Here is a 26,090-nt window from a genome sequence, read left to right on the forward strand (position 1 = left end):
GTTCACTGTTGTTCTATACTGAAGCTCATTGGACGCCTGGAGCTGAGGTGAAGTCTCCTGTTGATGTAGTCGTAAAGACGTTAAATAAGCGCAATTCTTGTCAAGAATAAAAGAGACATAAGCAGCAGTTGTGAGTGGGGTGGCCAACCCTAGCTCCGCCCTTACATTAACGGCATTAAATATTTTTAACGCCTTTAAACTGGAAAAATTAATCGCCTGCGTTAACGTGCTAATTTTGACAGCACTAATATTAATACATGTAGATTATACTTTGTATAAGAACTTGTTTATATTAATATTATGATTATTAAGCTTTTATACAAAGTATAATGTCATTAATTAATGTCACTACATGTCATTAATCATAGTAATAGTTTTATTATTATTAATAATAATAAATGGAAATAATACTTAATTGTAAATAATACTTGTAAATAAAAGCATGCTTTTTGTTTTGGTTTATTTTCTGTTAAGTACTCTGATTCATACAGTTCTGAATGTCTTTGTCTTCTGTATGTGGATTATGAGCTCAGTTATACTGTCATAGTCTATCTTGACACATTTTACCCCTTCTCTCTTTTTTCTCAGGCTCGTAACCTTTTCCTCTGTGGCCCGTCACTTAGCTAAAAATCTGTCTTTTTTTTCTGAAAAGAAAAATCCACTCATTCCCCAGTGAATAAAAAGGGCACAGGATTGTTTCTAGAGAGCCCTCAGCTATAAGCTCACAGAGGAACATAGAGGAGATCGTCTTTCATTTTTCACTATCCTTCCTCACTTTACAGGCTTAACCTGAGAAAAGAAAGCCATTCCTGTCTGTAATCCAGCCTCAATGACTCTATTAGAATAGACTGTTTTAAATAGCTAAAACCGCTGAAAAGACCTTTGACTTACATGTATTATTGATTTATGAATTGGATTCATAATGAGAATTAGTCATGTTTATACAGCTTTTGTCACGGTCATTATAAGCACCGCCTATTAAATTGATATCTCCATTTATTGGCCACATTTCTGCTACTGCAAAGACGCGAATGACCTCTGACCCTAGACCATGTACTGTCTGTGTGGTCTTAGGTAGGATGGTGGGAGAATGGGGTGTTACGTCTGAGGTACCCTGCTTGGTCTCGATATGGTCCCTTCCTGCAGCCGCCCGATGATGCTCAGCACCTGAGGGTGGTGACCCTGGAGGAGCGGCCCTTCGTTATCGTGGAGCTTGCAGACCCTGCCTCTGGAACCTGCATTAGAGACTCTGTGCCATGCAGACGGCCTCTCAATGCCAGGTTAGTACTGATCTGACCGCCTCGTCAGCCATTTATCATGGCTTTTCTTTATGGGGGAAAAGGAACATTGTTGTAAAATTGTTCCAGTGGGTCCCAAGAAACCAAAGTTAAATTAGAAAGTTGTATGTTTCAGTGGACAGGTTAGGAACTAGATTTTCTTCCCATCACGGGTCTATGACCTTTCTGTGAGACAGGCTTTGCAGTGTCATTCCACATTTTGCCAAATCTTCTGTCTAGTCTTGTCAAAAGTATCGACCGCGATACCATTCGGTACTGAAATTTTAAAAACGTCCATTTCCCGCTAAGATTTGAGCGCTGTTGAGCAGATTCTTAAACCGCGCTGATTGATCATTGTGTTCACATGCTCAACAGATACGTCTGTGATTGGCTTCAATGCTCTTTACCGAGCGCTCACACAGAAACACACGAGAGCATTTGAAAGCCGCGTCTATCAGCGGATCCGTCTATGTGCAGATATATTAGGGATCCGCTGACGGTGACGGATCCATTTTTAAAATTTCAGTACCGAATGGTATCGCGGTCGGTACTTTTGACAACACTACTTCTGTCAGAGATCAAATGCAGGTGTTAGAGGAGAAATGCAGTTATGCATCTATTACAGGCAAATTTATATTAGTAATGCACACCTTCAGATGCCAATACTATAGTCTTTATATTCACTTCTTTAGCTTGTTAATTGTTTGGACAAAAGAGTAGTTTTAATGTGATAAATGTTTTACATTTGGTGCCGAATTGTAATCATTTCAAATTTAATTTGATATTGTATTCTACAGAGTGTATTGCTAGCATTATTTTTGTTATTTCTTTTATTTTTATTACTGGCAGCACATTTATTTTATTTTATTTTATCACAACCTAATTACTATAATTATTAAAACAACATTTTGACCATCAACCATTTTAAGATATTAAAAGATATTATGACTTATCAATTTATTTTGATATTGTATTCTACAGAGTGTATTGCTAGCATTATTTTTATTATTTATTTTATTTGTATTACTGGCAGCTTATTTTATTTTATATTCTTTTATTTGATTTACTAACAACTTAAATGCTATAATTATTAAACCAACATTTTGACCATCAGCCTTTATTAAAAGCTATTATCACTTAAGAAGACTGATGGCAAAACATTGTTTAATAATAAAGAATAAAAGTCTTCATAACTTGCACTTCAATATTTAGGTGTGCACTTAAATTTTATTTGTTAATTGAAAAGCAATATATGGCATAACAATGAAGTAATCGTATAAGAAATCGTAATTTGGGGTTGTAAGCGTGGCCTGTTTTTTCTTGCTCCAAAGAGTTCCATTCGGAAGCTTTGGTCATCTTTCTCCGGTCATTTGTCACATTCTTTCAATTTAGTCTTTATCTCTGTGTATCTCACTTTTTTTTCCTCCCCAACATATCACTATGAAGTTCCAGGGGCTATACTCACCTGCCTGCGCTTTGCAATCGATCACTCGTTTCCTCTCTCTCTTTCTCTCGCTTCCCCTCTCATTTTAACTTTGCCTTATGGCGATCTCTGTTCATACTTAGTCATCATGTTGCTTGTCAATCTGCTTGAGCTCTTGCCGTGTACACGTGTCTCTGCGGATGCTGCTTCACTGCTCCCACACCAGACATATGGATGCCAGTGTTTCGTCTAATTATATCATTTTTAGTTATATCACAGAAAATGTACCAAGACAGTATACTTCTGAAAACCTTGCCCTTCCCATTCTTCTGTCTTTTTTATTTCACATTCCCTCTGTAACTCTCAGTCCTTTTGGTAACACTATTTCTCTTGTTTTCTCTCTTCATGGTGTGTGTGTGTGTGTGTGTGTGCACAACACTCATATTTTAAAATAAATATAGTAAAATATTATTACAGATTTAAATAAAAATGTTCTGTTTTAATTATTATATTATATTATATTATTGATTTTTGATTGTTATTATATGATTGATTTTATTGACACATGCAATACACATAACTAAGCACTTTCTCTCTGATTACAGTGCACTTCAGGAAGGGGTGGCACCCATGAAACAGTGCTGCAAGGGATTCTGCATCGACATCCTTAAGCGATTGGCCAAAATTGTCGGCTTCACCTATGACCTCTACTTGGTGACCAATGGGAAACATGGGAAAAAGATTGATGGAGTTTGGAACGGGATGGTGGGAGAGGTGAGGGAAGCTTTTTGTGTCTTTCACCTACTTTATACCGGCCGAGCTTGTTGTATTCCCATCAGCGCCTCTCCTTATTCACTGCGCTGATGAGCAAGTGCCCTGGATGCACTGTCAGCAATATCACTGAGAAGACTTCACTTGCATATGTAAATACAGGCATTAGGTGGAGAGAGGACTGCAGATTAAAGGCAAGGCTGCTATTCCCTTTAGTATCAGTAGTCATGATGATCAAACACTGTGATTATGGGATAGTTAAGGTCATGGTGCAGTGTTTTTGAAGAAGTTGCAGTAAGGAATCAATGTGAGCTTATAACATATGTCCATGTTCTATTGAAGGAAGTGGATGTGTGACACTATGTGGTTGCCAGAGTGTCTTATCCAGGAGTTTCAATACTAAGGCAGGGGTTTGCAAACCTTTTCATGTCAAGGACCTTCAAAAATGTTGATTCCCTTGAGAGGGACCCCTTTCCGAAAATGTAAAAGCAGCTATACTGTATTTTCATGCATAAAGACCCATTTGGAGGAAAATGGTAAGTGTGATATTATCAAAGATTAAAATAAGATAAAAACAGGTAAAATAGATAAAAATATTAAAATAACTGAAAAAATATTTATAAGCAATAATTAAATTTATTTTAATTATGTTTAAAAATGAAAGTAATTAAAAATACATTTGTGTATCTTTTTTTCTACCAGTGCAATTAGATTTTCAAGAAGCATAAATATTGTTCCAGAGCAACTTTAGACACCATACTGCCATAAAACCATCTGTGAGCAAGGTAAAGGTCACAATAGGCAGGAAATATTCTTCCTTTGAAAGTTACAAGAAGAAATATTTGTTTACCACAGACATACAGTGGGTACGGAAAGTATTCAGACCCCCTTAAATTTTTGGGGTGCTGTGTGTACATTAATGAGGAAAAAAAATTAACTTAAATGATTTTAGCAAATGGCTGCAATATAACAAAGAGTGAAAAATTTAAGGGGGTCTGAATACTTTCCGTACCCACTGTATATGCAATGTAAGCATGTTAAAATTATTACATTAAAAATGTTTAATACAGTAAGTTACCATTTTAAATTTGACAGCTCTAAAAAATACACTACTGTTCAAAGATCTGTACGATTTTTTTATGTTTTTGAAAGACGTCTATTTATTTGATCAAAAATACAGTAAATACTTTAAATTTGTGAAATATTATTACAATTTAAAATAACTTTTCTATTTTAAAATGTGATTTATGCCTGTGATGGCGAAGCGAAGTTTTTTTAGCAACCAGTCTTCAGTGTTACATGATCCTTCCTTCCTTCCTTATTTATTATTAGTGTTGAAAACAGTTGTGCTGCTTAATACATGACACATTGTTTTCAGGATGAATAGAAAGGTCAAAAGAACAGCATTTATTTGAAACTAATTTTTTAGTAACATTGTAAAAATCTTTACAATCATTTTAAATCGTCACTTTTGAGCAAATTAATGCATCCTTGCTGAATGGAAGTGTTCATTTCTTCTTCTTCAAAAAAATCTTACTGACCCAAACTTTTTGAGTAGTAGTGTGTGAATTATATAGAATTTCATGACATTTCTATCTCTTATTTAATTTTTTTAATTAAAGCATTTTGTAATGTAGTAATGTTAATGTTCTTAATGAAAGTGAAGGGCTTGCTGAAGATATCAAGGCTTTTTTTTCTTGAGGGGCTGAGTGCAGGAGGTTGAAACCCCCTGCTCTTTGTAAAGAGTTTGACCGTGTAATTCCAGTACAGTGCGTGATGTAACAGAGAAGTCACTTGTTGCCCTGTTTGATGACTAAATTCCCACCCGTATCGGCCAGTCTCCAGGACTACTGAAACACTCTGAACCCTTTTAACACAGCGCCAGGGGAATTGGCTAATGGGTCACACGCACATACAAAGAGGTATCCAAGACAGAGGCCTGAAGCCAACCAAAAACGAGTTGCGAATGCATGTGAGTGCGAATGACAGACAGGAGGGTTGTTGTTTTGAGAGCGAGACCCCACTGTGGCGCTCACATCCTGGAGTGACGCCTGTTCGAGACAGTTGCTAGGGAATGGAAACAGCTCTTTTCACTGTCTCATTTCCATTCTTCTGCTCTTAATATTTCTCACGGTATCTTATGCATTTTTGTTTTCATGCATATCGCTTTTTCTGTGACCACATCGTTTTATTTTTCTCAATCTCTTCCTTTCCCTCCCTCTCTCTCACTTGCTTTTGGTCTCTTCACTGCATATTTTGATGCTCAGCCAATCAGCTGTCAGCACGGCCCCTGTAGGCGCAGTGCTAAGGGTTATTTTCTCAGGCTGCGAGTGTGTGTGTGTATGTGTGTGAACGGCTTTGATCTTCTATCTACGACAGGTCCACATTTCCCCTGTGCGGCATGCCGGCCTGCAGCAGGACCAGGGCTGCGGCGCGCTCACGAGGAAGCAACTTCATCGATGTTCTTTCCACAGTCTCTGCAGACCAAGAAACGCGCAGGCTCACTTTCAACAAGGATGCAAAAGCTCTTGCTGCACACTGGAAATTATACTACCTAAACAATCCCTTCTCCCACACACACACACACACAGGCAGGTGCGCGTCTTTTCGGAATCAATGCAGCATTCAAGCTGTCAGAGGAGATTTGGGAAAGCTTGTAGCCTGCATGACTTTAGGCAGTGACTCAACTCTGCACCGTCGCCATAAATCCCATTCCTCTGCATCACGAGCTTTTCACACCATTCAGGAATATAAAACAGAATTCAAAGTGAGAAAAGAGCCACACTGGAAAGTAAAGATGTTAATGTTGTCCCTCTTTTTTGGTATTCCCAGGCATGCTTTCTCTCTGTATGGGGTATACTGTCTCGAGATGGATAACCTGCCTCCTGTAGCGTCTATGTGTGCAGGCTTCTTACTACACTATCTGCCCGACCAATTTATGGATACTGGAATGCAGCCAGTACGTGGATTGAATATTAATTAGAGATGGAGGTTCTCTGAATTTGCAGATAGACCACCTGTTACTCACCACATATGGCTCCTGTGTTCAGGCAATTCTTGCTGAGTACTCACCTCCATATCACCAGTTCTTTGACTGTCTAGGTTTGGTGCACAGTGAATGCTTTGATCAGTAAAGTGTAGAGGAAATTCCGTTAGGGCCGTAGTCTAGCGGTTGAGCCGTGGTGCTCATGCGGGCAACACGAGTTTGATTCATCTTTGTGTCAATTCCCGAGCTCGTTCCACTCTTTTCTCCCTAACGTTTCATGGCCTCCTTCCAGTGGCGTTGCTGGTGCTTCTCCACGTCAAGTAAAAAAAGTGCACCTTTATTTTCTAGGGGGCCTGGGGGTAGGGTTCAAAGAACCAAAGTGTTCAATTCTGGCGACTTCTGTAGCAGCAGTTTTACATTTTTTGTAACACTATTGTGTGGCATTAATGTAACTACGGGTTACAGATGATCACTAGTTCAGTTTCTTATTTGAATAATTCTAAACCTAGAAATATTTGTACCTTATCTGTTACCCAGAAAACGGAAACTAAATAAATACTGTAGTTTACTTTTTAAATATTGGACCGATCAATACTTCTACATTTATTCACAGCATGTTGAGTGACCTTTGGCTTCCTAAACTTCAATATAGGGCTACAACTCGTGATTATTATAATAATTAATTAGTCATCTGATTATTTTTTGTTCGGTCACATAAAAAAAATCCTTTATTTTAATTTAAAAAGCATGTTATTCCACAAATGTATAAAAAACTAATATAACTCTATAAGTGGCTGCGCTGTATATAATGTGCTGAAAAAAGTTTAAATATATACACTAGCCTTCAAAAGTTTGAGTTCAGAAAGTTTTGAGTTTTTTATGTTTTCACTAATCACTTAGGCTACATTTATTTGATCAAAAATGCAGTACAGCAAAATATTGTGAAATATTATTTATTTTTTATTAAAGGGGACCTATTATGCAAAATTCACTTTTGCATGGTGTGTTTGGACATAAATGTGTGTTGGCAGTGTGTGTACACAACCACCCTATAATGATAAAAATCCACCCACTCCTTTTTTTTTAATCCCCATAAATCATAAGCAGTGTCTCCAACTACCTGTTTTCCGACTTGGTGCTAATGTGACGTCACATTAGCCACAGGCCCCGCCCACGAATGTTGACAGACACTGCCGTTTTAACATAGAACCGCCTTGAGCAAGTTCAGACACAGCGAGTTGTACACAGTCCGCCATTGCTGCACTGACGAGAATGTCTCTCAAGCGTTTTAGGTGTTCTGTAGGTGGATGTATGAATCCACATAGCTCTCTCCTTATTCCCGAAATCTAAGCCACTGAAGACAAGGTGGATTAATTTTGTTTTCAAAGAAAATGCTCCCTCAACTCTACCGAAATTCGTTTATGTCTGCGCAAATCATTTTACACCGGACTGCTTGGTGAATGAGGGTCAGTATAAAGCAGGTTTTGCACAAAAGTTGCTCCTGAAGGATGGAGCAGTGCCAGCTGTTCGTAATCCAGCTACACCTCCAGAAGATGTAAGTATCATGCGTTAGTTTTCCAAATTGCCTTTCTGAAAGAGATTCTTGGCACTTTGTTAGGCTAATGTTGCTAAAGCTACAATTGTCTGTCTGTTTTTACTGATGCTGCCTTCACGTGCTACCAGAATGATCGTAAATAGGAATGTGGGAGTTAAAATTGCATATGAAAGCAATGTGAAGTCGACCGCTGGAATTAGTCAAGCTCATAATCACAAGTGGGGCTTATAAAGTTCGTAATAGCATGCGATGGCACCATTAGCTATTTTTATCGCACCGTGCTCCCGTCTGTGTAATTCATAAAGTGCATTTTTTTATGCACAGTACAGATACACAGTATCAGATCATGTTACCTTTACAGAAAGTGCATTTTCTGTAAAGATAACAGGCTTGTACTAATAGTGGATAGTGATGTCCGGTTCGCGAACGAATCGTTCGATTTAACCGGTTCTTCTTAGTGAACCGGTTGAACCAGTTCACCAAATTGGACTGAATCGTTTGAAACGGTTCGCGTCTCCAGTAAGCATTAATCCACAAATGACTTAAGTTATTCACTTTTTTAACGTGGCTGACACTCCCTCTGAGTCGAAATAAACCAATATCCCGGAGTAATTCATTTACTCAAACAGTACACTGACTGAACTGCTGTGAAGAGAGAACTGAAGATGAACACGAGCAGAGCAGCATGTGTGCAGGGAGCCGGATAACGAACGTGCACGCCCACTGCTGGCTGCTGAACGATTCTCGTTCTCAAGTCAAGAGCCGGTTGCATCGGTTTTCGGATCACCAGTACATTGAACCGAGAACCGTTTCTTTCGGATGCGTCCGATTTGAGAACCGATGAGCTGATGATACTGCGCAGTAGGGATGCACCGATACCGATACTGGTATCGGTATCGGGCCCGATACTGGTCTCCTGTACTCGTACTCGTTAAAATGCCCCGATACCAAACGCCGATACCACACAGCATGTGATAAGCGCCATATTCAAACAAAGAAACACCGACAACAGAACAACAGACAGCACGATTTGAGAACCGTTGAGCTGATTCTCGTTCTCGAGTCAAGAACCGGTTGCATCGGTTTTCGGATCACCAGTACACTGAACCGAGTACCGTTTCTTTCGGACACGCCTGAATTGAGAACCGATGAGCTGATGATACTGCGCATGCCATGCATGATTCAGCGTGAAGCTACCGAACAGATTGCCTACTATGACTGACACAGCACGTCTGAACCAAACTGGTTCTTTTGGACAACTGATTCTGTGCTAAAGTTATGAGCGCGGGTAAACCGAGGATTTGGATGAAGGGCAATCTGGCAAACGTAAGTTTATTTAATAACAAATAAATTGCAATGGATTATGTATAGTAAGTGGATTATGGTTTCTGCGCTGATGACAACTAATTTATTTACTTTATATCTTCAAGACTTAAATCCAAGTATGCACGCCATTACGTTAGGGCGTAAAAGAACTGATGAACCGTTTTTTTGAACCGGTTCATTGAAACGAACTGTCCGAAAAAACCTGTTCATGGAAAAGAACCAGACTTCCCATCACTAATAGTGGAGTGTTTATTTGCAAAGGCTAGAACCGGTATTGCCGGAGCTTGAGCTCTTGAAGCTCCGCCCACTTTTCCGGGAGCACCAGCTCATTTGCATTTAAAGGGAAAGACGAAAACGGCGGGTTTAGGCTCATACCCTAAAAGTGGCAATTTTAACAAGCTATAAAAAACATTCTGTAAGGTATTTTGAGCTAAAACTTCACACACACACTCTGGGGACATCAGAGACTTATTTTACATCTTGTAAAAAGGGGCATAATAGGTCACCTTTAATACAATTTAAAAGAACTGTTTTGTCTTCAGTGTCACATGATCCTTCAGAAATCATTGCTGCTGATATATGTTGAAATATGCTGATTTGGTTCTCAAGAAACATTTATTATGTTCAAGAAACACAATTATCTGCCAAATGAATAAATGTATTATCAATGTTAAAAACAGCTGAGCTGCATTATATTTTTGTGGAACCTATTTTTTGTCTAGGGCTCTATGATTATTATAAAATTCAAAACAACAGCATTTATTTGAAATATAATTTTCTTTATAATAATGTAAAAGTACTTCCTGTTCCTTTTTGATCAATTTAATGCATCCTTGCTTAAAGGGTTAGTTCACCCAAAAATGAAAATTCTGTCATTAATTACTCACCCTCGTGTTGTTCGAAACCTGTAAGACCTTCGTTCATCTTCGGAACACAATTTAAGATGTTTTTGATTAAATCGGAGGGCTCTCTGACCCTCCCATAGACAACATGGTAACTACCACGTTCAAGGTCCAGAAAAGTACCAAGATGATCAACAAAGTAGTCCGTGTGACATCAGTGGTTCATAGTGGTACAACAGATCAAAAATTCACTGATCGGATCATTTTTCGGATCAGCAAAAAAACAACAACCTTACTTGAAGTACTTCTATACCATTGCAAAAACTACTAACTTTACTAATAAAGTTAGTAATAAAACTAACAATTACACAAATTACAAGCATAGATGAAAACAACAAATCACAGTTACAAATATCAGAATTTAGGTGCAGAAATAATAATAATTAAGTTTAACACAATAGTGCTCACTGCACAAGTTAAATACAGATTAATCTTTGTTAGAGCTGTGGTGTTATTTGATTAGCAGACAGAAACAGGTATTTATTGGCTGCTGTCGCTTTAAGACCAAATGCACGGCCCTAATACTGACACGCATCCGGTTTCTTTCTCACCTGTTTACGTTCACTTAAGAAATAATCGACTGCGTTTACTAGAATACTTGCCAAAACGGGTATTTTAACATAACTTTGTGTGTATGTAAAAAAAGGAATCACGCTGTGTCTAGGGATGTAACGATTCACTCAACTCTGTGTCTGAATCGCGCCTCTCTCTCTCTGTGTGTGCGCGCTTTGGTTGCGCTTTTTCAGCGGCTGAGCGCACAGAAAAAAGTGTGTGAGTTAAAACTGCTTGAATGTGTAAACTGGCAAGACAAAACAAGTGCAAATGATAAACTTTCACTCTATGATGGTTAAACTTAACAGTTAATCCACGAATCACATGCGTGCTGAACCGTGGGGCCTGGTCCGTACGGATCACGGATTATCTACGATCCATTGCGCCCCTAGTGGTTCAACTGTAAAGTTACGAAGCTACAAGAATACTTTTTTGCGCAAAGAAAACAAAAATAACGACTTTATTCCACATTTTCGTCTCTACTGCGTCACTTGTAGACACGCGTTCATGACAGTATCATGATGCAAGCGTGTGGCGGCGCTGACCCAGATCCGGCATAATGACGTCATCACGCCGGAACTGGGTCAGCGCCGCCACATGCTCGCGTCATGATACTGTCGTGAACGCGTGTCCACAAGTGACGCAGTAGACACATCTTGGTACTTTTCTGGACCTTGAACGTTACCTTGCTGTCTATGTGAGGGTCAGAGAGCCCTCAGATTTCATCAAAAATATCTTAAATTGTGTTCCGAAAATGAACGAAGGTCTTACGGGTTTCAAACAACACGAGGGTGAGTAATTAATGACAGAATTTTCATTTTTGGGTGAACTAACCCTTTAATAAAATTAATAATTCTTTTAAAAGAAAAAAACTTACTGACCCAAACTTTTGAATGGTAGTGTACCATACATATATAAAAAAGTAGTTTGCAGTTTGAAGTAGCATGACTGCTGTTTAAATAACTAAATTATATATAATAAACATACACAAAACAAGTGTTAACTGATAATAGGTAGAATCGTCTGCAGTAATGCACATTCTCGCTTCTGAAAATAACATCATAATGAAATGTATTTTTCAGATAAAGAAAGACCACAAGCACTAAGTTGTCGAAATTTCACAGCACTTTATATTAAACACTTCAAAGATGGTTGATCATATAGTTTCATGTGGTCAAAGTTCTTGTAGAAATATCATTACTGGTTTTACATGTACATTTTTATTACATTTAATGAATTTTACATTCATTTACATCTAAATTTAATGTCCAACAACTAATATTCACTTGAATTCATTTTTGGTTTATATTATTACAGATCAGAACAAAACCTTCAAAAGCACATTCAATGGCACAAGCACTTTGACCACAGGTAACTAACTATATGCTCAGCTCAACCATTTTTAAGTGCTTAAAATAAAGTGCTCCATGCTTTCCACAACATAGGTTGTGCACTTTTAATGCAGCAGCTTTCTTTGTGGCCTTCTTGATCCATAATGCATTTTTCATGTCAGAGCTGTGGCACAGAGGGTAGTTGCTTCATACATATGCAGTCCTGTTGCGCTCATGGGGACCTGGGTTCGAGTTATGTCCCAGTGCTGGTGCCTCTCTCTCTTCCTGTACTTCCTTGTTGCTTCTTCACTATTCTATTAAATATAGGGATTGCAATAGCTACTCATTCAGACATTAGCATATTTTAGCTTGGTAGCTAGCTACCGTTCAGTCTCTCATTTCTCTGCAATTCACAGTGGCCACATGATCTCAGGGCAAATCTAAGTTTCCCTAGAAGATCTAAAGTAAGGAAATGTACACCTCGACTAGCCTGTGATGTTTTGGATGTGATCAAATCCATTGAGTAGTCTAGCATGTTTCTTAGGTCGGTATATGGTAATTTCCCTTGTCAAACAAGGATTAATCAACAAAAGTTTACTAGGGCACAGCAGAATTTTACTAGGTCTAATGCTCCTGTAAAATGAGTCCCTATAAATCATGTAAATAAAACTTTCCTGCTACTAATAAAAGTGGCAAAAGGGCAAAAATACAATCTTCCACTTCCTCCTGTTCACTAGGTTGTGTACAAGCGAGCAGACATGGCGATCGGCTCTCTTACTATCAATGAGGAAAGGTCAGAGGTCGTGGACTTCTCTGTGCCCTTCGTGGAGACGGGCATCAGTGTCATGGTCTCTCGCAGTAACGGAACCGTCTCACCCTCTGCTTTTCTTGGTGAGTTTGAGTCTCGTGCGAGCCATAATGCTTCATCATATTTGACTTTAATCAGTCTCTGCTGCATGTGATTATGATGTATGACTTTCCAGGTACTGGTGCGTATCATTTCAGAGCTCATCAATCAGACTTACAGTTCCCTTTCAAAACAAACTATTTATCACACTTCAGTGAGAAGCAGTAAATCAACATTTTTCAAACAAACTCAATGCTGTACATTTATTTTATTTTATTTTAATTTGTAATTTATTTTATATTTTATTTTACTTCAGAGCATGGTACTAGCTGCGTCAAATTCATGACTTCGATTCCTAGAGACTGCATGAACAGATACAAAATACTGTACATTGAAGTTAGAGCTGTGCAATTAATCAAAATACAGTTTTGATTTCAATTTTGGCTTCTAACGATTATGAAAATGCAATAATCGAGATAAAACGATTATTGTTCCCCATTCCACCCCTTTCCAGCGGTGCGGCACTCCTCCATAAAAGCCCAAACTTAACGTGCAAATCAGTAAAATCGTGTAACGTGATTTTCACAAAATGGGACGCGCTTGATTTATTAATGTTTATTAGATTTTTTCATGTTTCTCCGTGCAGCTCTTAACGCTGTCTTCCTTCTGTCGTATCAAACAACAAGAGACAAAGAGAAAATCACTCTCTACTGTTGACTGAAGAACTTTTGTAACTTCAAAAAGAAATAGAGCAAGTTTAATTCTTACAGTGAAGACTATGCTGTTTTATTTTACATTTGATTATTCAATTTCTGTAGTATGCTGTTAGCTGAACACTTTAGACTTGCATAAAAAAACTTAAAGCACTTTTTCATTTGTATCTTTTTTTTCTATTGTTTTTGACCTTTGCTTTTTGTTTTTATTGTATTACTGACAGTTTAATTATTTTCAATAATTTTTGAGGACTTTTATCACTAATATAATGTTTTGTTCATGACCCACTAATAATCGTGATTACAATATTGACCAAAATAATCGTGATTATGATTTTTGCCATAATCGAGCAGCCCTAATTAAAGTGAAATTTAAGCCGCTTTGAATAGTCGCTAGTAAAAGTCGCTTGAAGTGTCTGCCAAATGTCAAGTTTTGTTTTGTTTTACTTTAAAATGCAATTAAAGTTGCTTTTTTAATACAGGTGTCTGCCAATTGTAAATTTGTTTTTGTTTTGTTTTGCTTTGCTTTGCTTTGCTTTGAGCATAGCACTAGCAAAGTCAAGGACATGGGACCAATTTCCAAAAGCACTTTTAAGTTGCTCTGAATACAAGTTTTTGCCGAATGTCAATTTTATTTTATTTAAGAGCATAGCACTAGCAATATCAAGGATGCATGAACAGATAAAAATATATACCTTAAAATGCAATTAAGGTTGTTTTTAATACAGGTGTCTGCCACATGTAAATGTGTTTTTTGTTTTGTTTAGTTTTTTGTTTTGCATGTCACTAGCAAGATCATGAGTTCAGTTCCCAGAAAATGCATGAACAGATAAAAATGTATTATTTTCGCAAATATAACAGTTTTAAATTCCTAGTTAAGTTAAAAAGTTAATTTGATTTAACATAATTTAGTCATTTCCAAAGGTCACCTCCAGTTCTAATGGTTGCTATACCCCTGGTATTAATTTCTGCTCTGTTGTGTACAAACAAAGTAAAAAAAAATACTACTAATGGTTTTGATTTCTCACTGTCCTCTCCTCTTTCTCTGTGCCCTCTCTCAGAGCCGTACAGTCCTGCTGTGTGGGTGATGATGTTTGTAATGTGCCTGACTGTGGTGGCAGTGACGGTTTTCATCTTTGAGTTCTTCAGTCCAGTGGGGTACAACCGTAGCCTTCAGAGTGGCAAGAGTGAGTCCAATTTGCTCTTAGTCCTGCATTCAACCTTTTAATGAGGTCAAACTTTGGTAGTCTCAAGCGTTATTTTAACGGACATAAATGTGCACAGTTGCTTGTCACTGAGTTTATTCAGGAGTCCTAATGGCCGAGTTCACCTCTGTTCTTTATTGGCCTGGACGTGGGTTTGAAATTTGTGGTACAGGCAGTTTCGCAGACACTCATGTATAATAAAGGACTGCAGACTTGTGCTCTGTATTCCTCTCCTTCCTCTGTTCTCTTCTTCATCCTCTGGCACCGGCACCCCTTTCTCACCTCATCGTATGCATAGGAGAAGTTTAGGAAGCCTTTTTTATCAGTTTAGCAGTTTTGATACTTTTTAGTTTGTTTGGAGCTGATGAATAATTAATGTGCCTTTAAAATTCAAGTCAGTGTTAAAAGTCTTTCTTTCTCTGTTTCACTTGCTCTTCTCTGTCAGAGGCCGGAGGTTCTAAGTTCACAATAGGGAAGTCAATCTGGCTTCTTTGGGCTCTGGTCTTTAATAACTCCGTTCCAGTGGAGAACCCCAAAGGAACCACTAGCAAGATCATGGTTCTTGTCTGGGCTTTCTTTGCTGTCATCTTCCTGGCTAGCTACACTGCCAACCTGGCTGCCTTCATGATCCAAGAGGAATACATTGACACTGTGTCTGGCCTCAGCGATAAAAAGGTAAGGGAATAGGGGTTTCAGGGCTTCTGTAGATGCAGAGAAAACTTGTGTTTATCAGTACGTGTAGATCAGGGCTCTACAGTGCGACTGAATTCGCACAAAATTTTTAGGAGCACCAGTGCGACTGACCCGATCATCATCATACTTGTGATTGCGCTCAGGGGAGCTTCAAAGGTTTCTACGTGTTTTTGCAGCATTGAGTAATGTATCACAGACATATCTCACGAATCCTTTCATAAGCAAAGTGTAGACAGGGTGTAAATAAGATTTAATAAAGTTAGAGGAGTCAAATATCACCTAATGGGAAGGCTACTTTTTTTTATAAAATTTTGGATTGATTAGAAGATGCTCCTAAAATTTTGAACGTGCTCCTAAATGTTTTAAGTTAAGTTAAAAAGAAAAGTAAGCGTAGAGCCCTATAGATGGGCAAACAGTATAACGTTTTCATAATTTGTGATGTTGTGTTGACTTGGATTTCGGGATCAAATATATTCTTGACTTCTTCAATATATAAGACTACAGAGACTAGATTGGGACTGGAAAAAATTGAGATTGACAGTAGTTTAAATCTGGAAACGTACAAAATTTGGACAGAAACAGAAACTAAATCAAATTTTATAGTTCCGAACAGAATCGAAAATTTGAAATGGCCATTAACCGGTTAATAACGTTATTTTATCGTTCCATTTAATATTCGAAATTTGCTGTCAGGAATTCAGATATGCAAATATGACGCTGACGCATCCAACGCATGAAATGCCCAGCTCAGCTCAGCTGTAAATTCATCATAGGTAAGTCGCAATGGCAATGCATTAGAGCTTATCCGAGGATAGTGTAAGATGGATTCAACAGATCACGCGCACCTGCAGCGCTTCTGTGAAAGGAGAAAACAGAATAAAACTATAGGCTTACATAAAAAGGAATAGCCTATATTGGCCTGCACTAAATGTATTTCACTTAAATCATTGACAGATTAACAAAACGAAAGAAAAAAATGTGCTGAGTTGCGGTTTATTGTGACGCGATCCAAAGTTCACGGAAAGGAAAACGAGACAGCAGAAAATAGTTTTCTTTATTTTGCAAAAGCTTTACAGTTTTATTTATTTTACAGTTTTATTTATTTTGCAAATCTTGACAGTTTTGAATGATGTTTTGCTTCTATCTGTATAACCAGGGCTTAATTTGTGCCGGAACAAGCCGGATCCTGATGCGGCACCTCCGAATTTGTTCGAAATCTGATCCGGCACCTCATTTGACAGATCCCCTCCTCACGCGCCAATGAAAGACGTTTGTGTTGACCTATAGCGTGCATATATTTCATGAAAAAAACTTCTATTATGAGCAGGCTTGCCTAGCATCTACATTTGAAACAACAAACTTGAGCGCGCAAAGAGATGCGACGTGGCTGCTCCATAGACCGTAAAAAAAGAGATGCGACGTGGCTGCTCTCACAAACCCGAATGCACGGATCCAATACTTATACACATGCGTTTTCTTTCTCAGATGTGCAGACTGTGCTTACGAGGATAATCGCCAGGACGGCCATTTTTTGTGTATATTTGGCCGCGTAAGCGCAACAAGCTGCGAAAATAACTCAATTTGGTACTCGCAAGGCGGCGCAATATGCGCGCTATGGATGTGACTGTGAGCGCATAGGAAACCCCCTTTGGAGCACGCGAGTATCGAATGGCTTAAACTTAAAAAGATGTGCAAATGATACAGTTTTGTGACGATGCAACAATGACTCGATTAGGCAAGTGACAATTCTGTCGACTGTCCCGAAACCCGAGCAAAAGTCTTGTATCGCAGCGTGCAGTAGTGCAGACGAGATGCGCTGTTGTGAAGCCGCTTTGAGAGTGAGAGAAGACGCGGTACAGCTGAATCACTCACGCTGTTTTCAAATGACTGATTTAATCTGATAGTATGTGTGGATTTATTTACTCATCTAACCTACATGCTCTATTGAATATGTTTGCAGGAATTTCCCTCATTATAAACTCGAAAGCAGATTAAACATAATTCTATTATACAGAGATTTAAGGAAAATAATCCATGACTTTTCCAAAACTTTTCCAGGCCTGGAAATGGCTGTTTTAAAATTTCATGACTTTTCAATTTTTTTCATGACCGTATGAAGATGCACGCTGTTAATCACGTAAGCTGGTCCTCCATTGTGCGAATGCTCCTTTACCTCTCCCTCCTCTAATCATGCCGGATCCGTCACCCCACTTTGTTCCAGGACCTCGCAATTTACAAATTAAGCACTGTGTATAACCAACTAGCGTTGGTATGACCATATCGCACCGGCGCCTCACCGCGCACACAGACATAACATATTTTGCGGCATTGCAGCCTGTTCATTATCAAAATAAAATACAGTTAAAGAAACATTGCACTGCTCCGTTGTACAATCTGTTGCGTTCAGCGTGACCACCGCCTCACTGTGCTAGCTGATGTGAAGGATGATGTCGATGCGAGTGAAGTACAAAGCCTATTACATAATAAATGATATTTTAGCATCCAGATACATTGCGAATATGGAAAATTTGGATTCGTACCAGTCGAGGTAGGCATCAGTTTCACCTTAAATTAATTTGTGTTTGGATTGACGTTTTTATAGCCTAAATGCATAGCCTTAACTTTAGGCTGAGCTTTCTAGGTCACACCAGGCCTGGTTAATCGTTCCAAAGTATCCCCGTAACTTCGACACCCAGGGGTCGAGAGCTAACAGGTGAACAACGCCAGAAAAATTGGACATGGTACGGCCAAGGGCTCTCTGCCATATCCATTTACGCAGCGCGTGCCTATTTCAAGTGGAAAGGACCCTGGCCTGTAAGGCCGGGACTTCCAGGTTATAAAACCTCGCAAATGTGGACGGCGGCGGATGACCACGCTATTTCTGCCCACCGATTGACCCTCAATAGGTACATGAGAGCAGCTCTTGTAGAAATGACAGCACCTCTGCCAATTTGGAAGTGAGAGGGTCTTTGCCGTGGTTTAGACACCAGGCAGAGAAAAAAGACCCCTTTAAGGCATAGAGGCGTCTCGTAGACGGAGCTCTAGCCTCCGAAATTGTGTTTAAGACTCGAGGGAAAGCATAGAGAAGGAGGTTAGGCCAATCGTGGGCCAACGCGTCCCTGGTCTTGAGAAATAAATTTGGCAGTGAGAGTTGTCTTCTGAGGTGAAGAGTGAGTGCAACGGAGAGACAGCACGCAGGCACAGTGCTGGCATGAGGTCAGTCAGACCGATTGCTTATTCCCTGACTCCGCTGTTTCCATCTCCGAGGCTCGCTGAGAGAGGAGAAACGGGACAGCAGGGCTGTCTCCAGCGGAGGCGGACCGTGAGTGGAGAAGAGCGAGACTCATGCTCGAGTGAGCATTTTGTCTCAGTAAGTGCGTAGCTCACTGCCCTTCTGTGGCGGATCCGAGTGCAACGGGGAGAGCGAACGGGAGAGCGGGGCTACCTCCAGTGAAGGCGGTCCGCAAGTGGAGAAGAGCGAGACTCAAGATGCAGTACGAGTGAAGTATCGAAAGGGAACTGAAATAAGTACATTGCATAAGTATTCATACCCTTAACTAAATATTTCGCTGAAGCATCTTAACAGCCTCAAGTCTTTTTTTGTTTGATGCGACAAGCTTTGCTCATCAGCATTTTGCAATTATCTGCCATTCTTCACCTCTCAAGCTCTGTCAGGTTGTGGTATACAGCCGCGGATCAGGAGCGAACTGCAAACGCGTCCTGTGTGAAAGCACAATGAGTCCGTGCTGCTTCTGCACCGCATACGTAACGCACACGGACCGCATACGCACTGCAGACGGAGTATGTGTGAAACAGGCGTTAGGGTGTACTCACTTTTGTTGCCAGCTATTTTGACAATAATGGCTGTATGTTGAGTTATTTTCAGAGGACAGTAAATCTGTACTGCTATACAAGCAGCACATGGACTACTCTAAAATATATCCAAGTTTCATTGCTATAGTATTGTCCCTTGAGAGATATACTAAAATAGTTGCTGAAAAGTGAGGGGTGTACTCACTTTTGTGAGATACTGTATATATGGTGTTTATAATGTTTGTAAGCATTTTGCTTTACCGGCATTTTAGCACATTATTTCTGAATGTAGCCTAATAATAAAATGCGACGTGAACCTACCCGACTTATGTTTTTTTTCCTCTCAAAAGACAATTTTATAAGAGTAGCATTTTTTTAACAATGCAGAAAACATTTTTAAATATCTTAAAAAATACTTTAATGTCTTTAAAGCGTTAACAGATTTTTTCCCTTTTGTTTAGTAGCCTATAATTTGGCCAAAATCTAGAAAAGATGATGCTGTATTGGCTGTGACTAAGCGCAGCGGGGTTAAGATGCCAGGGCCCATATTTATCAAGCCTCTGAGAATTACTCTCAAGAACGCTGCTAAGAATTGACTTAAGTGTAAAATACTTCTTGGCTCAAAGCTGCGCTTAAAAGTTAGTTATCAAGCATCTCAGTCGTAATTTAAGTGAAGTGTAGGACTAAATCTTAAGTTTCAGTCTTAGAGTTGATTCACGACACTTTGCTGTGCCACAAACGGGATTTTGGATGACAAAATACGCATAGACCAATCACTGAATAGATTTCCTTATTTAAGAATATTCTCAGATAAATTCTCATTGAATGGTTAAATTCATAGGGTTGTGCCGGTAGACGATAGGATTGTGTATCGACGATAGTCAGAGATATCACCTGTTGCTGATTTCTTTGACGACAGCAAGACAATTATTATCATTATTATCCATCAAAAATGTAGGCGCCTATCTTTAGTGATGCAGCACAGAGAGTTAGAAACTTGCCGCAGCGTGGCTGGTGAGTAGCCGTGATCAGCTCCGGTGGCCGTGTCGGAGCCGTAACGCACCGCAGACGTGTGCAGTGTAAATAAGGGGTAAGAGATTTATTCATGAAACAGTGTAGGTAGCGTAGAAAACGCTGTACTTTATTATTACTTTATTATTATTATTATTATAGGCAAAGAAAAAGTTTAAAAAACGATGATAATAATACAGAGGAATGCAGGAACAGAAACATTAAAATATTGATTCTGCTCGGAGTGAACTGATTGGATTTTTTTTTTTTCGTTTTCAAGCCCAAATTGGCTACTAAGTGGATGAACAGCATGAAGTAGCGTTTTCTCACTATTTGTCTTTTGAAGTGCTGGATGCTATTGTGTTGCATTTAAAATGTAATTAAGTATGTATCTATGAGATGTGCAGTAATTTAGCATTCTAGCATGGAAATGTTTCTTTGCCCTTCGCTCTCAGTGTTGACATTGAAGAATCTGGAGGGATTCTTGAAGAAAAAAACACTGTTTTGCTGTCATGCCAAATTAATGTACTTATGTACACCAAATGAAATGTATTTGTGTTCCATTGTGTTTGTCATTTTCAGAAAAGAAGCTACATCAAATCTGGATACTTAAAGCCATTTAACTTTTGTTGGTTCTTTTTTCTAAGTGCCTCATGTTCATTTTGTAATCCCGTTTTAAATGAAAATAGTTTCCCCCATCTGCTTCACTATTGTTCTCTTTTGTTAAAAGCAGAATGAACACAATGTGCATGTCAGCACTGCTGCTTTGTATATTGTTCTGTGTTTATGATGTATTATACTTGGTTTTGACAGCTGCAGTAGCTCTAGACTTGTTTCTAACATAAATTCACTGTCACATATCATTCATGTTGAAGCTTACAGTATTTTTTCATCATTCTCTATTGTTAGTCCTCTAATTACTTTGAAAAAACAAATGCAACATCAATTTCAATCACTGTTTCATACTGTGTTCCCCTCTCTCAGTTTCAGCACCCCACAGATCAGTACCCCCCTCTGAAATTTGGAACGGTCCCTAACGGAAGCACAGAGAAAAACATCCGCAGTAACTATCCAGACATGCACCAGTACATGATCAAATACAACCAGAGAAGTGTGGAGGATGCCATCTCCCACCTCAAGACTGGGTCTGTGCTGGATTTTTTACTCTCACTGACTTCCTATATTGTTTCTCATGCAGTTTTGAATTTCGTTTTGTTTTGTATTATGCTTTTTAGTTTTAATGGTGCATAGATAGTTCTTGTTTGTAATTTTGAAAATTATTACATAGTTTTTCAGCATTTAAAATCACTAACTTCCTTGGCTTTTATCAGCTAAGCAATAATATGAAAAATGCAGTTAAATTGTTAAATAATTCTGTTTAGATTTGATTTGCATTGGTTGTAAAGCACATTTATAGTTCAAGGGATCAAGTGATAGTGTTTTGTAAGGTCTTTATTTTGCCACTAAAGCTATATAATATATGTAGTATATATTCAAGACAAACAAAATGTCTATCCTACATTTAATTTCTTTTGGCCCAGTTTGCTCAAAAATCTACAACTCCAAAATGTCAGATTTTCATAAAATGACAGTTGGACAGACAGTAGGTGAGGCTGTAAGGTATTAAAATGAAAATATGAAAATGGTTGTGTCTCTAATCTCTAATTGTCCTGAAAAACTGACCATCTGCAAAAAAATTATATCTTGGGGGAAAAAAGTAATTAAACAAGTTCTAGCAATGCTTAAAACTTGATAATTGCTGGTTGCATCTATATTTTCAGTTTAGCATTCATTCCTTTGCCAGATCATTTATAGAGTTTTTCAGTTAACGGAAACACTTGTGTTGTGCATTTAGTTTCTGTCTCTGTAATAGTTTTCATAACAACAATAATAACCTTGTTTCCAACATGTTATCTAACATCTCTCGCGCTTCCACTCTCTTCCTTACACCTCCGAGCCCCATGTTGCTCTGACAAACAGGAGTTCCTTCACGATGTGTTTGCATCTCCTGCATGTGTTTGTTTTCCCTCCTCCCACACTTCCTCTCTCAACCCTGTACACCTCACACACTCTTCCTCTATTTATCATGAGTTGTAAATCCACACCATGGTTTTCCTGAGCCTGTCATTTCCTTATCCATTTTTAGCAAAAAAACGTGATAATATAATGCCGGCACACGGCAAATTTCCTCTCTGCTCTCTTTCTGTCTGTCACCCTACTCCATCTCACGCTCTGTCTCCTCTGAATCCGACTCTTCCTGTCTGTATTTGCAGTAAACTGGATGCCTTAATCTATGACGCGGCTGTATTAAACTACATGGCTCGTAAAGATGAAGGCTGTAAAGTAATGACCATCGGCTCAGGGAAAGTATTCGCCACGACTGGTTATGGCATCGCCCTGATCAAGAACTCCCGCTGGAAACGGCCATTGGACCTGGCCTTACTGCAGCTGGTGGGCGACGGTGAGAGTCTGAAGGTTATGCAGTATCAAAGTGCTAAAATTTGGGGAATGTATATTAGTGCATTTATGCTGTTGGGCTGGAGAAGATAAAAGCCTTTGGGAGATTAAAGTCTTTTTATGCATATTTAACAAGACTTCATTCATTAGCCTGTACTGCTAGCTTTAAGCCATCTTCCCAGCCATCTTGGTGTAATCCAGTTTCCTTGACATGATGCAATATGTATCTTTGTTGTCTAGCAGGTGACATTTTTCTTTGTGCTAGCAGGCTGCTTACTGATTTAAAGGAGATGATAGCAACCTACTGATGCATAAAAGAGATGGGCATGTATCAAAGATTCAGTCTTGGGGATGACAGAAGTGGTGTGCGGGAGAGAGAACTAGAGAAAGAAAGTGTTGTGTTCCAAAACCCATTGAGCTGCCTAAGAGGCAGGGTTTTAAAGCATCAAGCTGTCAACTGCGCTGTGTTTTTTGTTTGTTTGTTTGTTTTTTAGAAAAATCTAATTATTTGAATAGGGATCTACGTGATCAGGAATTTTGTGTGAGGTTGAAAAATTCACCCATGCATATCTTCCAGCTGGTTCAAGTTGTTCAAGGCAACATCACATGTACCTTTATAAGAAAGAACATTTTAGAATGCACTGCAACAAGCTTAGTAAAAAAAGAAATTCAAAATGACGCACAAGGCAGGAGAAATGTTGATTATAAATACCCTTATTCATCTTTTATTGCTGAAAAGTATCAATAAAAATACTTAAAGGGATAGTTCACCCCACAATGAAAATTCCCTCATGTCGTTCCAAACCCGTAAGACCTTTGTTCATCTTCGGAACACAAGATATTATTGATGAAAACCGAGAGCTTTCTGACCCTGCATAGACAGCAATGCAACTGAAACATTCAAGGCCCAGAAAGGTAGTAAGGACATGTTAAAATAGTCCATGCAACATCAGTGGTTCAACCCTAATTTTCTGAAGCTACAAGGATACTTTTTGTGTGCAAAGAAAACAAAAATAAAGACTTTATTCCAAAAAAATTTCTCTTCCGTGTCAGTCTTCAACGCGCGTTCACGAGAGTAGACTGTTATTTTTGTTTAAGCGTTATTTTTGCTTTCTTTGCGCACAAAAAGTATTCTCGTAGTTTCATAACATTACGGTTCAACCACAGATGTCACATGGACTATTTGAACAATGTCCTTACTACCTTTCTGCACCTTGAACGTGTCAGTTACGTTGCTGTCTATGCAAGGTCAGAAAGCTCTCAGTTTTCATCAAAAATATCTTAATTTGTGTTCTGAATGACGGTCTTACAGGTTTGGAATGACATGAGGGTGAGTAATTAATGTAATAATTTTCATTTTTGGGTGAACTATCCCTTTAAAATTTATCATTTTATCATTGTGTGCTGTGTATTGTTATTCTTATTAGAACATCAAATCATTAGCTTAGCAACATGCTAACAGCAAACTATTGTGAGTTGTTTCTCCTGTGCTGTTTGTATGGTGTACACAAAGCATTCTATGACAGTTGGGATGATGTCTTTGAAGGCACTTGCCTGTGTAGGCAGCAGCTCACTAGGTTTTGGAACCGAGCTATTGTGTGCTATGAGTGAGATGTGTGTTATTGAGTGACTGTCCATTCTCACTCTCCTTAGAGGATTAGCTGTTACGGATTTGCGATGTCAGAGTGGAACGCATCTGATTCAAATGTGCTTGTACTAGTCAAATGTGCTTGTGCCAAGTACTAATTCTTTAATTGTCATTTATACACCCTCCTCCTTGCCTTCTCCCAACACACACAAACACATATACACACTAGCTATCTCACAGTGTTTTGTTTCAACTGGATGGTTTATTTGATTGCTGTTTAAATCCTCTTTGGCTTTTGGTGCGTCAGAGAGAGAGAGACTGAAAGAATGTGTGTGTACGCCAGGTTTCCACAGTGAGATCGTCACACTGGTGCCAGGTTCCATTAGCTAACACCACCGTTTAACAGCTGAGAAGCTTTACATGTGAAATGAACAGTGACTTTTTTTTTTATTCATCTGGTTGGTGGTTGTTGAGGCGTGGGTGATTTATCTGATGTTATTTTCTGAATTCTGTCCTTGTTTTAACTTTAAAGTGTTAAAAAGCATTGTGAGGTTTTGGGGGGATAATGAGCTACAAAATATTTTAGTCTCGTTTAACAGATTTCTGCTATTATAGACCATTTCAATGCAGTGATGTCATTGACCCTGCTTGTCATGAAACTATTTTAAAACATTAACTGGAGGCGATTCAGTTGTAACTAACGTTAACAAGGCTATCATATCATGTTCTTATCAAAAAGTGGACCTTTTTGGATTCTCAGAAATTATGAAAAACAAAAATATTAAACCAGAAATGTGATAGGACCATTGCATTAGATTGTTATCGTTTACATCCCTCAAAATGGTCTATAATTGGCAGCACAACATGTAATCACTCTCTTTTTTATCAGGTTGTTTCATTGGACAATCATGAAAGACCATGTCAGTGTTTTTGTTTGAGTGGGCAATAGATTGCACAAATGTTTGCTTCTCTGCATTAGAATATTTGTGGAAGGCATATCAACATAACGTAAAATGTGCTATTCTTAACTGATAAAATTGTGCCAATCCAGTCAATTACAGTAGCTCTGAAGCTTAACCATGTGAGAAGTTACTACAGAGGTATTGAGTCGTTTTTTTGTTGTACAACCAACAACTAGAACTTTTATGTTTCCATAGAGCCACAGGAAACAACTTGTCCATCTACAGCCTTTTCATGTCTTTTAAACACCGCAGGTAACCTTATTGGTCAGTGCCATGCAAAAAGCACTTCTTAACTGCTAAAAGCCTCTGTTATTTTATCTCAGGGCCAGAAGCTTTCTTTGCAGTGGTCATCTCGAATAGAAGTCCTCTCACCTACTAATAGGGATGTAACGATTCGCTCAACTCACGATTCGATTCGATTCACACTTTTGATTTCACGATTCGATTCGATTCACGATTTTTTTTGATGCAAACAAAGATGCTGCATACATGCAACATGAGTAGTTTTTCATCTAAATTAGATTGTATAATTTCGAAATTTGAAGCAAGAACAGAATGGTTTGACTTCAATTTTGTGAAACTATACATAAAAAATATCTGCATGAAACAAACAGCAGATAAGCTGAATGAGACGCAGATTCACTCTCTGCCAGCAGGTGGCGCTTAAAGGGGTCATAT

At 38.7% G+C, this 26,090-nt stretch overlaps 1 protein-coding gene across 1 annotated transcript in view; it reads left to right on the forward strand.

The window, feature by feature from the left end:
* Window positions 1–26,090, forward strand: part of LOC107692562 (glutamate receptor ionotropic, NMDA 2D-like) — a 74,773-nt gene that overhangs the window by 18,864 nt on the left and 29,819 nt on the right. The window contains exons 4-10 of the mRNA XM_016491654.1: window positions 1,075–1,280; window positions 3,306–3,474; window positions 12,861–13,014; window positions 14,745–14,870; window positions 15,334–15,563; window positions 21,390–21,550; window positions 22,679–22,866. Of these exons, the coding sequence (XP_016347140.1) occupies window positions 1,075–1,280; window positions 3,306–3,474; window positions 12,861–13,014; window positions 14,745–14,870; window positions 15,334–15,563; window positions 21,390–21,550; window positions 22,679–22,866 (1,234 nt within the window). The remainder of the gene's footprint in view (window positions 1–1,074; window positions 1,281–3,305; window positions 3,475–12,860; window positions 13,015–14,744; window positions 14,871–15,333; window positions 15,564–21,389; window positions 21,551–22,678; window positions 22,867–26,090) is intronic.

This window comes from Sinocyclocheilus anshuiensis, unplaced genomic scaffold (assembly GCF_001515605.1).
Source record: "Sinocyclocheilus anshuiensis isolate Anshui unplaced genomic scaffold, SAMN03320099.WGS_v1.1 scaffold831, whole genome shotgun sequence".
NCBI lineage: Eukaryota > Metazoa > Chordata > Actinopteri > Cypriniformes > Cyprinidae > Sinocyclocheilus > Sinocyclocheilus anshuiensis.